This window comes from Paralichthys olivaceus, chromosome 2, assembly GCF_024713975.1.
Source record: "Paralichthys olivaceus isolate ysfri-2021 chromosome 2, ASM2471397v2, whole genome shotgun sequence".
Taxonomy (NCBI): domain Eukaryota; kingdom Metazoa; phylum Chordata; class Actinopteri; order Pleuronectiformes; family Paralichthyidae; genus Paralichthys; species Paralichthys olivaceus.
In genome coordinates, this window is record NC_091094.1 from 7457002 (window position 1) to 7472915 (window position 15914).

A 15914-nucleotide genomic window follows, 5' to 3' on the forward strand; every position below is an offset into this window, starting at 1 on the left:
AAAAACCACTTGAGAAACTGCTAACTAACAAACTAGATGAAAACATGACCCCCTTTGCAGAAGTAAAAACTACAGGTAATCATAATGGAGAACAATTATCTGGTGTTAGTAAATTATTAAACACTATTATTGCAACTAGCATTTTTTAATGACTTAAATAATTTGTGTTTTATATACTTATTGGATAGTATAATCTACAGTACATCAGATTTTATAACATGATCCAAAGTATTCCCCTCTGAACTGGAGTAAAAGGAGGCAGATACTCATCTGTAGTACCTCAAATCAGTAGTTTTACAGACTTTCTGGACTGACAGGCCAAAGATGAACTAATCAATCTGGACCTTATCATTTTTAAATCACTTGCCTCCTTTGCTCATTTTTTTAGGACTGAACCAAAACTTCACAGAATAAATTGTTTGGAAAAGGGAGAGAAAGAACCAGGACCCAGATTCTCCACAGCAGCTGTGCAGTCAGCAGCCTGAGCAGAGCAGCTTCTTAATTGAAGAGCCTGAAATAGAGACTCTCTATTAGGGCTGCAGAGGCTCCCCACACCAGCGGCCTATCAGGAGCGACAATTCTTTGCTCTCTGTATTCCCCTCCAGATAGCACGGTGAGAGAATGAGGGACACGATTATCAAACAGAGCAAAGGTGCTGCTCATCTTGTGTGAGTTGTGGCCGTTTAGCGCTGAGACAGGTCGGTTTGTTTTGTAAATTCAAGTCAAATGATCACACCAAAATCTTCCAGCAGCAAAATGTCAGTGTTATTTATCTGATCGTCATCTCCGAGGAGACTAATCATTAGTGCTTGGGTGGAATAACCTTCATTTCCAACATTAGACACAACCACAAATCGTAAAAGTGCTGTTTTGTCCATTACAGTCCCTTCAGTTGTCCGTCCCTGTATGAGACCACTGTTAACTTTCACTTGAGTTGTGTGAGCATTGCGCTCTACTGGCAGATATGATGTATTACAGGAAGAGCTCCAGCTTGCATTTGAGGCAGCCTTGGACTTTCAGGGCTGCAGCACAGTGAACACATCTGATTTTTTGTCTGGAGCTCAATGCCTCACAGCCAACAACAGCAACAACTACAGCAGCTGTATCCTCCCTGTTGAGTTTCACCTGCACAGGCAACTTTCTCTGCTAATAAGACTCATGAGTTGCTGAATCTGAAATCATAGACAAATACAGGGTTTGTTCGTTTAAAGGCTCTCACTGTTCCTCATCTGAGAGCTTTTATGAGGCTGGATATTATATTAGCTTGTCTAGATTCACTAAACCTTTCCATTTCCCAGCTGATCTCAGAAACATTCTGACATTTCGACCACTTCCTCCGTAAAGCCCTGAGCCTTATTGTAGCTCTGCAGACTCTTCCAGTGACAGTGCCACCAGATGGCAGTCAATAATACTGTAATCCCACAAATCCAGGAATCAATGCAAGGGAGGTTTTTTCTGGAATTATTAATATGGCTGGATTCATTCTAATAAATGGTAAGCAGATGGTTTGTGTGGTGACATTTATAACATTGAACACATCTTTTTATTGCAGACTAATAACTGATAACCCCACTTTTAATTTTGTTGTGTGCATGTCCTATATTATACTGAAATTTGTATTAATGTATTTGATAGTATAGTATTCAATACTATGTATTGGTAGATATTTAGATTGGTGTGGTATGTTTATGTTGTTTGAGTTTCATCTTTGTTGCACTGTGAGTGGTAAAGTATCCAAGTGCCTTTACTCAAGTACTGTCTTCAAGTATAGCTCCAAGGTACATTTACATTCAGTTCATGACTTATAATAACTGCTATATGGAGGCTGTTATTGTAATTAAACACACAACTTCCTGTGATTACATATGATGCACAGAACTATGCAGCTTTGCTTGGTTTCTTTGCTGTATTAATACTGATATTAACTATTAAATGAGTACTGCTTTTTCACTCTGATGTCTGTATACTTAAAAATGGCATGAATCCAATAGCTGCACAAATGTTATTCTCAGTCCATTAAGCACTGTTATTGATGTTATTTATAGTGAATCTGGATTTCCTCCTTCCCTTTCAGGCTGATCTATATATAGAAAACATGTACAGTTTTTTTTTACTGCTCGTGCAGTCATCTTGTGCCACTGCACACATTTGTGTACTTATTTATTTTATTTTTATTTTTATTCTATTGCCTTTTTAAACAATTATGTTATTCTCTTGCCTTCCTCTTTCTGACCTCAGTCATATTATAAGTTGTCAGTTATGATCTGGCCCAGTTAAAAAACTTCTGTTTCAAGTATAAAGCAGTTAGATGAGCTCGGTGAGAGTCTCTACGTGTCTGTGGCAGATTCTTTAAGAGGCAGGATCTCCTCAAACACTAAACAAAGAAATCCAACCAAAATCCAAGAGGTGGACCCACGCTGCCCCCGCCCCTTTCCTCAAGAAACCCCTCTGTCATTGGTCGACGCTCTGAGCTCGTCCTCGCCCATTGGCTGGACCCGGCCGTCGGTCAGCGCGGCGCTTTGGCTCGAGTTGTGTTCCGCTGCGTCGGAATCGGAATCGGACGCAGATCAGAGAGAAAGAAATCTTCTGACAGGAGAGAAAAGTTCATGGTGGAGTTTCTGCGGAGCCCGGAGGAGCACATGAAGGTAAGAGCAGACGAGAGGAGCTCCCGGAGTCCGAGGAGCGAAGTTAGACACCAAACTTTCTTCACTTTCACCGACACAAGGAAAGAAAAGAACAGTGAAGCTGAAGTCGTCCACAGGCCAAACCGTTTTTTATCTCATCTTCTTCTCATCTGATGAAGTTCAAGTGGTTTGTTCAAGCAAACATTCCATTAAAACTAAAGATGCATCATTTAAAGAGAAGAAGAAACAGACATGCTCCTCCTCTCTCTCTCTCACACTCTGTTAAACCTCTAATCTTCATAATAATCCTGATTTCTCTCATGTTTTTGCTCAGCAGGATCAGTTCTCCTGTGTGTTTAAACGACTTTATTTCTTTAACACAGTCATGCTGCTTGTATCTGAGTCAGTGGGCAGCGGAGCGAGCAAGCATGTGGCTTACACACAGAAATTGGGTTGTACACTAAATCCAATTTAACTTCCAGACATGCAGCATCTGTTCAGATCCTGCTGATGATGAGGAGGAGGAAGAGGAAGTTCAGCAAAGCTCTCAGGATCTACTTCCCCCTCTGCTCACCTCAGGTTCAAACTCAGAGGTGCACAGAAGGTTTCCCAGTCTGTGACACTGTTTTATTTTTATTGTTCTCGCTGGAAGAGGGTGATGACAGCTTCATGCTCTGGAAAAGTCTGTCGCTGTTGCAGAGACGAGGCAATTTGCTTGAGAGAAGCTTTGAGCCAAAGTGATCATAATTTAGTCATAATAAGTTCAAACATAATCGAAACCTCACTAACGTTTCCTGTGGTGATGAGCAGTTGACCTACAATTGATCAAATTATAATCAAGCAGCTACCCCACAAATTTGGAGCCTTGTTTTCTTCCAGTTCGGTGATGACAGTTTCATGCACTGGAAAAAGTTTGTGTCCATTTCAGCGACAAGGGGAGAAGTGGAGCATAGTTAAGATGATCCTATTTAGTTGTAAATCATCCCATTTTTGAAATTCTCTAACTTTTCCCTGTGATCCAACATAACTCACAACTCACAAACCTGGAGCCTCTGTCAAACCATATGTTTTAGGAGTAGAAGCTGCGGTGCTGTGTGTTTTTAATGAGTTTACAATGTTGCAGAGGAGGCACATGGCTCACCAGGCTTAAAACAAACATGGATAAAAAGGATTACGGACACAGGGAGTTTGAGGTGGTGAAGTCGTTAGAACGTGTGGGAATATTTGTATTTCCCATGCTGTTGCTGTTGTTTGTATACCCTCATGATTACCAGCACTAACTGGAGGGGGGGCTTAGGTGAAATAATATGAAAATGATGAGGATCCAAACAAGCTGCAATGACAGGCTCCTGTTGGGTTCATTTCTCAACAGCGTGCACTCTTCTCGCAGTGATTACGGTGGCCTGTGAAATTAGCAGGCGAGTCTGTAAACCCTAACCATGGGAGGTGTGTATGTTGTAGTTTAATTAGCATTTTACTCCTGTGGTTAAGCCGCAGACCCTGAGTGCTGGTGAAGGCACAGCTCAAATGCTGTGTGCCCTCTTTGTGAGGGCCCGCTGCTCTGGGGATTAGGCTGTGGATGCAGTTCACTAGGGTCACGGCTCATTCCTCCTGTCACTCCTGTCACTCCTGCATACTGCGCTGCACGGGTGACACAGTATATACTGCAAATATTTAAATGTCACAACACTTTTTATTTGCAGGTTTCTACTCTCAAAGTTATTTAAGATGCCTGGGAAATATTGCAGCTCAAATATGAATTGCCGGTGGCTCCTGTCTCTCATTATGCAACCAGTGCTTGGAGAGAGCAGCCCACCCCCTCCTGATGACTTCATGATGTGGAAAGTTGTGGCCACCGCAGGCTGCTCAAAGCACGGCCTGTTGCATGCAGGCTAGTTCAGGTGTGGATCACAGTAAACAGCAGAGAGGGAGACGCACATATATGTAAAAAAAAAAAAAAAAAGCTAAAGAAGGTTTCTGTCATTTAATACTCAGCCAGTGTTCATCCGTCAAAAGCAAGATGGGTCTCATCTGGAAAAAGGATGCTGCTTGGTGTAAAAACATAAACAGCTTTGATCGCATTTCAAAGGGGGGGGGACCGGCATGTGTTCACTTGGCCAGATTGCGGTTTGGATATTTGAGGTGTGGGCACCGCAGGGCTTGTCAGCAGTACCAACACAGCTGTGAGATTAGAGTGCAGAGACACTACAAAGAGACCACATCACATCTCCAACATGGAGCAACTGTCACGGCACGCAATGAATGGACCATACAGAGGCAAAACAAAACAAAGTCATTTTATATTTAGTCAGCCTCGAATATTTATGCTGGGAGATTAAGATCTTTTATTTTTAATTAAGCGTAAAATATAGACTTCGTCACTCAGTTGTACTTTTTTCTATTTTCCGTGATACTACAGCCTCAAATTTTGCGTTTTTATTCTGCACGTTGGGGTACGGCTCAGGGCTCTGCGTAGGGTACACGTCTGGGCATAGGCTACGGCGTAGCTTTGAAGCAGAAGCATGAAATGGGATTAAGAAATAAAACATTAAACAATTTGTCAACCATCGTCTTTCCTTTCATCTTCTGTCCTCACAGTCCAAGCTGAACATGGAAAGTTTGAGCAAGTCGGAGTTGCTGATGCTTTTCAGCATCCTGGAGGGAGAGCTGGAGGCCCGGGACCTGGTCATTGACGCCCTGAAGGTACTTGAACTGTTTAAGAAAATCTGTCATTCACCGCCTGCGGGCTTGAAAAGTGGCTGTTTAAAAGCTGTTAGCTGTGTCATGGAGAACAGCAGCTGTGGTCAGGTTGAAGGTTTATGTCAGTTACAATAAAATTCGTTGGTGACATGTTTTCACAACAGGGAGGACAAAGTGTAGAAAGAAACTGCTCCAACCACTTCTACAATACTGTGTACTTCTACTTGTGATTAACAAGGACAGCTCCTTATGTTGGTCACTCATGAGATACATGAATAATAAAGTAGGGCCGTGCTCTCCTGTCTTATGGTCGTCTATATGTTCTTATACAACCAAACTATCACTCCATAATTTCCAGTCTCGAGGAGTAAAGTATGCTGCTTTCAGGATGGATCCTTTATTACAAGGGAAAGATTTATATAATTTATAGATAATTTTGATCCAAACCTTTTGGAGTCAAAAAGATATTTGGCCAAATTAAAATTATTTAATATCTTGCAAATAAGCTGTGTTTAAAAAGCTACTATTTGCTTGTGTATTCAGTGCACTCTGGCATTTTTTTTTTTCCAATTGATTGGTTGAAGAGTAGGTACACTTTCAGTTGAGCAAGATTTTCTTTGGTTGCCTGCAGCTCCACAAAAACAACTTTTGATGGACAGCAGATTTTTACTTCAGCAGTGGTTTGAGAAGTTTCTCAACCTCGGCCAAAGTTGAAGGAACAAACTACTAACTTCAGCAGGCCCCTTTCAAACTTATAAGTGGCTTGAATGCGAGTCTCGCTGATGTTAGGCTGTAAAGATATGTGTGTTGTGGATATACACAGCTATGGAAGCCAGTTTTGTTGTAATTGGACCTAAATTACAGAAAGAACTGGCATCAATATGTGGAAATAAAATTGGTTGAAACTATTAAGATTAACCAGTTACTCTGTCCTGTTACTCACCCCAGTGAACCTACATAAAACCCAATTAGAAAAGGACATAATTTAGAGTGTACACACACACACACACACACACACACACACACACACACACACACACACACACACACAGTACCAGCAAATAGCCACTAGTTCAACCCCTAAGTTGTCTTAATGTGGCAGGATTACTGCTGCATTTCAATTAAAGGATTGTCAGGCTCTTTCCCCACTGCGTACTGTGCAGTGCTGTGTCCTGCAGTCCCACATTCTTTAGCTTTCAGTGACTGTTCACATGGCCTCACAAACATTTCATTTCATAAAGAGTTGTATTCTTTCTCCAGTAAAATTGTCACTTAACAAAAGTAATGTTGTAGCATTTCTATTAAAGTTAGTCGTACCATTAATACAAAGCCGCAAACCTAACTCTCAGTATTAATACTTGAGCTTTACAGCTATTTCGCTCTTGGGATGTGCTTCGCTTTCCCGGCGTAAAACGCACCATTGAAAGAACAAACCAGACATCAGCCGTCTAAGAGACCACTGATGAATGTTCATGTGTTGTGTCTAGACCGCATTCCTACATCTCTCCCGGGATCTGGCCATCTAAGGCAAGAAGAATTACAGCACACTGGGTGCCTGATGACTCAATGTGAGCGAGAGTAGGAGTGAACAAATAAACATTGGCCTTAACTGGAGCTTGAGGGGAACATGGCTGTGCCTCTTTCATGGCTCCACCAGAACAAACTGTTAACCCATTCAAGTATGGGACTGAATCAGTGCTGCAGTGTTTACTCTGACGCTGCTTTAAATGAAGGTATAACCACTGACCTGTAGGAAATTAACCACAGAGCGTGAGTGAAAACTGATCTCCTCTCTGAAGGACTCATACCTTTGTGCTTTTTAGGAATGAGCGATGGGGGAATTTGCAGTCTCTCCTTCATGTGAAAGTAGATGGTTATCAGCAAAACATCACCTCGAAATTCCTGTGTTTGTAACCATGCTAGTAGCTTGGAGTCTATAGATGGCAAGGACGTTGGCCACTGGATGGATTGCCATATTTCATAGAGGCATTCTTTGTCACTAGAGGATAAAGCTTATTGACTTCATGGATCCCTGACTTTTCTATAGCACCCCTGCAGGTTAAAAGTTGCATCATGTTAAGTATCTCAACAGCAAACGAATAGTTGGAACAATTGTTGAGATATTTATAGTCCCCAGAGGATGAATTCTACTGACTTTGGAGATCCCCTAACATTTTCCTTAGCATCAAAATGTGCTTCACATCTGTGGTTTTGTGAGAAATGTCTCTGCAACAATTGAAAAAAGAATGGTGATGAAATTTGATTTAGGCATTCAAATTTCTCATACGGATGAATTGTATTCACTTTGATCACTTTTCAAATAGGACATTTTAATTTGTTATATACTTGTCACATACCCCAATTTATCAAACATCTGTAAAACTAATGTAACATTGATTTACTTCCAATGACCAAACATTAGCATATTAACACGCTAAATTACCACAGTAAACATCATATCTGCAAAACATTTACTTAGCACTGTCACTATGAGTATGTGAGCATGCTGATGTTAGCATTTTAAGGAACAGCACTGCTGTGTCTAAGTATGGCCCAACAGAGCTGCTAGCGTGACCAGCAATAGGATTGTTGGACCTACAGTAATTAGAGAAGTAGGTCCAGTCATGTTGCTCACCAACTGACGTGTCACCGCTTCACTCAGTGTCACACAAGAAGTGTTTGACTTCACTACAAATCACCATGGTGACAACACCATGCAACCATCTCTCACATGATGAAGTGTTCACATCTAGTTAAGTATAAGATCTGTTTTTTTTTTCATCTGCTTAAAAAGTGCGAGTTTCATGTGTCAGGGATTTTGTGCAGGATAAAGTGTAAGCACAGGATGTGAGGTTAATGATGTGGTTTTTCTATGGTCCGCGATACTTAATTGTGCAAAACTATCAGTGGCATTCTGAACATCCGCTACATTTTTCCTCGTGACTCACTTGTGCAGCTGCTCACGCTGTGGCTTTTAAAAGGAAGTTGAGTCGCTGGCAGTGCTCATGTTTGGCACAGAAAGTCCTGCAGGGATCCAGTAGTTTCTTTGCTCTGGGATAAGAATATGTGTCTTTACTTAAAGTTCAAAGGGGGATCAAATATGGAAATTAGCCTTTAATTAAATATGGAGTTCACATGGCTCCAAATGAACAAACGTCAAAGAAGGGGTTTACCTTGTGGTCTTTGATAATGGGCAGCACTGAAAAAAAAAATAAAACATTTCTGGCTCTGAGATGCATCAACTGATCGTATTCTGTCTGTTACTGCTGCATTCATAGCATTTCTCCCACAGATCATTGTGATGGATAGTATTTTTCAGATGTCCTTTGTATATCACTTTAATTTCAGACTTTTTGCAATCTGCATGAGCAGCTGTGAAACATATAGGACCCTGGGGTAAGAAGTTCATACATCATCTTGCCTCTGTATTATGCAGATTGTGGTGCCAACATTGCATGACTGAGAGTGTCCAGGCATGTGTCAGCAGAAGATAAGCTGGATTGAAACCAGTGCAGTAATGGCACAAAGACGGCATCCCAAGCAAAAGCCCACAGGTTGCCAAGAACTGTAGTCTAGAGACAAAAGCATGAATAGAGGTACTGTAGACTGTGATGCAAAACAGCCCCGTGCCGAGTGTTTATGGGCATTGTTCGTGTAAATCAAGATGTAATGAATAAGCTCTGGTAGATTTGGGTGTTAAGTATTAAGTAACAAAAAATGTATTTCCTGTAATCCCTCTATTCACTTCCTTCTGCATTGGAGGAGTGATGCAGAGGAAAACAGCGTGTCTTTGTGTTGTAGACAAGCACATGTGTCTGTGGACTGAGGGGCCTGGGAGGGAGGGGAGGGAGGGAGGGGAGGGAGGGGAGGCAGCGTCTGCTTTATGAGTGAACTTGTGGAATGGGGGTTCTGTAAATTAGGTGAAAGAATGAAATTGTAAAGGCCAATAATCCAGTTAAGGAATGTGCAAATTGAATGAATAGAAAAACATTCTACATTTTGTAATTTTTCTACATTTCCAATGACTGTCCCCTGCATGAACCACGGCCGACAAATCAAGTTTTTTGTCCTGCTGCTGTGGCACACAACTGTAGCACTGACAGGCTGATTGTATATCCCTGAGCAACGAATATGGAGAATGGAAACTCTGATCTAAGCGTATTTAATTGTTGAATATAAAATGACACATCAGAGCAGGCTGTCACTTTTGGGAACAGGAAGGAGCTGTGGGCCAATTCTGTAGACACACGTCTCTTTGAAGAATTTACTTCAAAATTAGATTTCAACCTTTTGCTAGAAAAATAATAAAAAGTTATAATCCTAACAAATTGATGGACAGCATACAATGGTGCTCAAGGTATTCCATTTTAACTTTAGTATTTACATAAATCACAAGTTTGGATAAAAAAATTAAAAAAAAGTCATGTCAATCAGAGGTGAAACTGTACACACAGCTCAAGGACTTAGGGCCACATTCACAAGATTATCGGAATCGCACTCCAAACGCTTGCAGAGGTGTCGAGTGTTGACATTGCTTTAGCTGCAGCGCCCATATTTGAGAAACATTTTTGAAATCTCATGGGCACCTTGTGTTTTCCTGTTTCGCCCCTTCATGCTGTTTGATCCGCCTTCAGTGCACTGGATCAAATAACAGCAGCAAAGCCCCACAGCCTTGCCAGTCTGTCTTTGTTCCGGATGAGCCAACACTAAAGATGCAGAACAATGATAATCAAGAAGCCTGTAAACTCACATGGACTAATGTTTGAAGTCTGACTCTTCCGTCATCTCTCACCGCCCTTTTTAAAGTTTCTTTAAGTAAAGATTCATCGATTTATTTAGATGAGGCCTGTCCAGTTCTATAGATCTGAAGTGAGAACAATTATTCATTTTTTGTGTGTTTTGTCTCATGTTTCTTTACCAGCGCTGCTATCAGTCGCTTTGTAAATATCAATCATGTCAGGATAGCAAGACGAATTGCTGCTGCAACTGTCAGACTTAATTCAGTTATATACAGCTTTAAGAATTTACTAGATATTGTTTCAGGATTACATTTGGTGAATGCACTGAACAGATTTGTACCTTATGAAGTGCACAAGATATCGGCCTTAGTGACTGATCCACATTAACCTAGAATGGCTCTCGGTAGAGCACATTCCTCTGCCAAGGCCCAACAGTCCCTTAAATTGAATCAAGCTGCACAATATTGGAGACAAAGATATCAGTCCTCTAAATACACAGCAAATTCCCTACTTGGCAATAAACCCCCATTTTGATTCTGATATCCAGTCATACAAAATGTTTCAATAAGCTCTATACAGTGAGCTATATAAATCATATCAAAAAAGAAAGTACTGGTATCTAATCAATATGATGAGAATTTGTATTGGAAGATGAAATGGATTGTGGAGGTGGCTCAGTGAGCACCTCCAGGTGAACCAGGGAGAGGGGGTGGGATCAGCTGAGACTAGTTGGCCAGTCTAGTCTGCCTGGATTCAAAAGGCAGCAGCTGAGCTGCCAGAGAGACGGAGAGACGCAGACCCGGACATATGAGTGAAGCTCACAGAGACTGAGCTGAGAAGCCAGCTTAGAACTCATGTTGAGTTTTTGTGAGTTTATGTTTACTCATATTATTTAATAAAGATACTGAAAAACAGTTTCGTCACTGGCTGTGTGGGAGACCCTGATGGCATGGTCGTATGGATCAATGTATCCAAAGTTAAAATATTGTTATGGTTCTGTTCCTATATTCCAGTTTGGTAGGGGTCATATGTACCTGTGTGCTCTGCTGTAGCTCCCACCTCCTCAGTGAGCAGGTTATGCCTCTGTAAGAGCAGTGAACTGGCTAAATAATGCTCTGCAGGCTCACCAACTCTCCTGACGACACTTTGAACTTCTAGAATAATCTCAGTATCAGTCGTCAAGAGTTCTGCCCTCGCCTTGGCTGAGAGGATACTGTTCTCTCTAATCTTTTGATCCTCTTTTGTTGCAACCTCACTAAGACCAATGGCAGCTTGCCTCAGCCCCCCTGTCTATCTTCTCTCTCTCTCGTTGTGCTGAACCTGAAATGCCGTGCAGTCGTTATCCCTCCTTTGTCATGAGTTTAACAGAACAGGTCTGCCTTGGCCAAGATCCAGTCCGAAGCAGCTGTCCTGCTACAGACAGACAGAAACACCATCTGTTGCTCTTCCCTCTTGCAAGCACTCTTGGCATTTACCCTTTTTCTTGATCTCCTGCTCATATACCATTCAGGAATTAAAGATTGTAACTAAAAATCATATGTGCCATATCATATCAAGTGACGAGGGTTAGATTGAATCATTGTATGTGTATAGAAACTTTGAGGACCATTATTTATGGTGCAGTAGAGGGTAGATTAAGAGAACAAGTGAAGGTCTACAGACCTGCTAACATCTTCAAAGCACTAATTTGACAGAAATTATAAAGTCACCATGCTAACGCGCAAAATATTATGGTGATCCATCCAATGGTCATCAAGGCATTTCACTCATATCCACAAATGTGAACCTCATGGTGGTTCATCCTCTGGGGAACGAGAGTATCTGCACCAAATTTCATAGCAAGTTGTTCAACAGTTCAATTAATGGATGAATAGAAAGGTGATCCAATAGATCATTCACAGCCAACAAAGGTTAGACACTATCTTTAAAAAAGGCAGTTTATGCCCATTTCTGTGTTCCACCTCACTCCTCTCATCTTTTCAGGCCCAGAGTAAAGAGCTGTTCATCCAGGAGCGCTACGGCAGGTACAACCTCAGCGACCCCTTCCTGGCTCTGCAGAGAGACAGCGAGGCCGTGGGGGTTCAGAGCAAGGACCCGAGCTGTTCTCCCTCTGCCTCTAACCCTCTGGTGGTTCTCAAACTGGTGGTGAGCCACTGCAGGAGGATGCAAGAGAAGATGTTGGCCCAGCTGGCTGCAGCGGAGAGCAGGCACAGAATGGTGAGTCTGGATGAGAGTTTCTTCATTAGGTGAGGCAGAAATGAGCTGGTTCCTTGTGCTGATTAACAAAAGAATATGGGAACAGAAGTTGTCTGAATAGAAGAGAATATAAAAAAAAAACATATGTGGAGGAGGTAGCCAGATAAGTGTAATGTTACCACAGCTGTGTGGACAGTATTTCCAAAAATATAATATCTATAAAACACAGGGACAGCAGAAACAAAATTAACAGAATTATTTTCAGAAAGAGCTTTTTCCAAGACACACACACCCAAAAATAATTCACTGGGTACAAACATGAACAGGAAATTACATGATTATTTGCAGTTTTTCTGTACTTTCATGTGAGCATGAGACGAGTGTGAGAACATCCCATTATTTATAGATGCTGATGAAACACTAAGTCATTGTCTCCTGATCTCATCGTGAATCTTAACTCATCACACAAAAATGTGTCATACTGACCAAAATAAAACTAGAAGGTCAACGTGACAGTTTTAAATTTAAATCACATCTGAACATAATGCATCATTTAGCATTGAACAAAGATAAAGCACTTCATCATTTTAGATTTTGTTTTTTTAAACCACAGAAAGAAGACTGATGCAGATGTTTAGCTAAGTTGCAACCAGTGTGGTCGTCCAATAGCTTCAGATGAGCTGTTCTTTGCCCCACATACCAAACAGACCAAACTTAAGCGAGATCATTTCATTCTCGACTCTCTGGCTCCCCGCTGTGTTTATTTCAGGTCATTGCAGATCTGGAGGAGGAGAAGAGGAGGCACGCTGAGGACACAGCTGAGGGAGATGATGTCACTTACATCCTGGAGAAGGAGAGGGAGCGCTTACAACAACAGGTGCCATCTAATTAAAATAAACATGGGCTGTTCTGTAGTCTGAGCTTTGCAGAGTTTTGGACTGAACCATAAACAGTGATTGACATGTTTGTTTATTGTGCATCTTGTCTCTGTCCTTTTAGCTGGAGTTTGAGCGTAGCCAGGTCCGGCGGTTGGAAAAAGAACAGCGACGAATTGCTGACCAGCTCGAAGAAGAACGGGCACAGCACAAACAGCTCTCATGCGCTTTGGCTAAAGAGTGCAAGTGGGCGAGTGCCAGAGCTCTGGAGGAGGGTCACCGGCAGACTGAGCTGAGCCGTAAACTCGACAAGGTATTAACATTTTGGAAGTTTGACAGTTTTTTTTTTTTTACTTTCTTACTCAAACACTTTCCCTCTGTTGTGCCGTACGCTGCAAATTTTAGGCTTTGTCAGATTATTCTCTTTGCTGAGTAAAAGTTTTTCTCATTCAGGAAAAGGAGGCATGTCAGGCCCTGAAAAAAGAGCTGGAGGATGAGAGGAGGCGAGCGCTTCGGATGGAGGCGCGAGTGGAGGAGCAGCTGGCTGAGTTTGACACGGAGCGAGAGCAACTCCGTTCACGCTTAAAGAAGGAGGAAGCTCACTGTCAACAGCTACAACAGCAGGTGTGAACACTTTGATATGTTCGGCACTCTGCTGGCAGGAGGGGGGGCACTATCACTACATCTGATACATCTGTTTGAAATTGATCTCTCTCCTCATTTTGTGATCAGGTAGAGGAGCTGAAGAGGAACCAGGAGGTGGTGAACATGCTGACAGATACAGCGCCAGTAGAGGCGGATGTGAAGGAGTGGGCCACTAAAGTTCCTCCAGGAAAAACAACAGAAGACACTATTGAGGTCGAGGACATTGAGGAAGACAGAAACCAGCCTGCGCAACCAAAAGTCAACGGTCATCACTGTCCAATGGAGACCAACGGGCACCACGGTCCAAACAGTGTTCTCTCAGAGAAGATGTGCCAGAACGGGAATGAAAACCCTGCAGTTCATCAGAACCAGCAGTCATTCTCCCCCTCCGCTCTCCCTCCGTCCTCCCCCTGCGCCTCACCTGTTCTGGCCAAACGTCCAGCAGGCAGCCCCAGTCCTGGTAGCTACCAGTCTCCCTACCAGGCTGGGATCAACCAGCGCTTCCATGCTGCTCGCCACAAGTTCCAGGGTTCGACTGACCCAGAACCTCAGTCCCAGGCCGCACAGCCAGCTCCTCCTCTCTCGCCAAAGGAACTCCCCACTGTGACCAGCGCCTCCTCCCCAGAGGCCAGCCCAGTCAAGCAGATGGCACGGAGCACAGTCACCCAGGTCCTGTCTCGCTTTACCACTGTCCAGCAGAGTACTGCACCGAAGCTCGCAGCACCAAACAACTCGCCCTTTGGTACAGACTACCGCAGCCTGGCAGCACCCTTGTCTCCCATTATTGGCAGGTCAGCAGGGGCTCCTCCACAGGGGATCAGATCACCCATCATCCCCAGGGCAGACAGGGGCAATCCTCCACCCATCCCCCCTAAGAAGCCTGGTCTGGCACAGGCCCCTCCGTCCCCGGCGGCGGTTCCCAGGTCTGCGAGCCATTTCTCCGACAGCCCCCTCTCAGGCAGCTGTGGCCTCACCTCCGGTCAGGAGGGAGTCAAAGAACTGGACATGGTGGTTTCATCGAATTAGGCGATCACAATGAATTCATCAGCTGCTGCTTTTCTCGTGACATCACAGTATAATCCACATCTCATATTTGAGATTGAGACATTGTCTTGTATAAAACAGGATTTACATCCTGTTTATTTGAACAAAGGTCCCCTCAAACACTGTTACGTTATTTATTAGATTTATTTTATTATATGACTTAAGACTCGTTTAGGTTTTGTTTAAGGAGCTGGTGCAGCTACAATTGATAGTTTTAGTTTCCAAATGTGCCAATACTATATTCTGGTGGTTACAGAATCCTGCTAGTCTTTTTTTAATGATGTCATTTTTCCAAAGAATACAACTCAACTTACTAACCGACGAGGTGTTATTTTTTTCCCTCATTACTTTGTCTGAAGTAAATTAGAGAGTAGGATTTTAATCATAGCAAATAATCATCATAAATCATCCTTGGTCCAATGTATGCTACATAGTCTTGTTTCATTGTACAGTCATTTTTATAAAAATGTATAGTTTATTTTATTATTGCTCCTTAGTTAATCATGTATAATAGTTATATACAACAGATATTCTAATCAGTGTTGTACATCATGTAGTATGTTAATGTTGTTAATTATGATACAGATCATCTACATGCAGTCACCATTAGTGATCGATGGGTTTTTTATTGGTAATGTTCAGAAAGCAGGGTGGCTGATGGTTGATATAATGATTTAATATTGATACTATGTTCCTTTTTAATTTTCTATATTTTAAAATACACCAATTTAATAATAACAATTGAGACAGAAAATAGCTGAACCTTTTTAACAATGATTATTCACTTTTCACTTCAATGTCTGCAGATATTTTCTGTAATCGTACAATATGTTTAAGATTCTGATGTCTTGCCTTTGTCATTTATAAAGAAAAACACTGCAAATATCATATTGTCCACTGTGGCTCTGATTTAAATAATGCAACTCATAATAATCACATTGTCAACAGTAGTGTTAATGCTAGAAAGTGACAGACTTGATAAATGAGTCATCTATTCATCGATGATATATTTTACATTTATTTCTGCAATAAATGTAAATAGCATAATTTGTTTGTGTACTGTATATACACATATATAGACAAAGTTTAGA

General features: G+C 42.0%; 2 protein-coding genes across 3 annotated transcripts in view; one reads left to right on the top strand and one right to left on the bottom strand.

Moving 5' to 3' along the window:
• Positions 1-15914, bottom strand: part of LOC109635446 (A-type voltage-gated potassium channel KCND3-like) — a 120559-nt gene that overhangs the window by 84758 nt on the left and 19887 nt on the right. The window lies entirely within an intron of this gene.
• On the top strand, positions 2483-15711 carry cttnbp2nla (CTTNBP2 N-terminal like a). Of its 2 annotated transcripts, XM_020096857.2 has the most exons (8): positions 2530-2645; positions 4420-4525; positions 5223-5327; positions 12047-12280; positions 13029-13136; positions 13259-13447; positions 13588-13758; positions 13867-15711. In XM_020096857.2, exons 3-8 carry the CDS (start codon positions 5235-5237, stop codon positions 14803-14805), a joined length of 1734 nt encoding a protein of 577 aa, XP_019952416.2. In that variant the 5' UTR covers positions 2530-2645; positions 4420-4525; positions 5223-5234; the 3' UTR covers positions 14806-15711. The 2 variants fall into 2 exon arrangements, with proteins under 2 accessions (XP_019952415.2, XP_019952416.2); XM_020096856.2 differs by lacking the exon at positions 4420-4525 and having other exon boundaries at positions 2483-2645.

What these genes read in the sequence shown, in the direction of transcription:
- cttnbp2nla (XM_020096856.2), top strand. Translation starts at nt 2,607, where the DNA reads ATGGTGGAGTTTCTGCGGAGCCCGGAGGAGCACATGAAG. An exon ending in TGGTCATTGACGCCCTGAAG is followed by an intron (nt 5,328 to 12,046) that starts GTACTTGAACTG and finishes TCATCTTTTCAG; the next exon opens with GCCCAGAGTAAAGAGCTGTT. An exon ending in GTCAACAGCTACAACAGCAG is followed by an intron (nt 13,759 to 13,866) that starts GTGTGAACACTT and finishes TTTTGTGATCAG; the next exon opens with GTAGAGGAGCTGAAGAGGAA.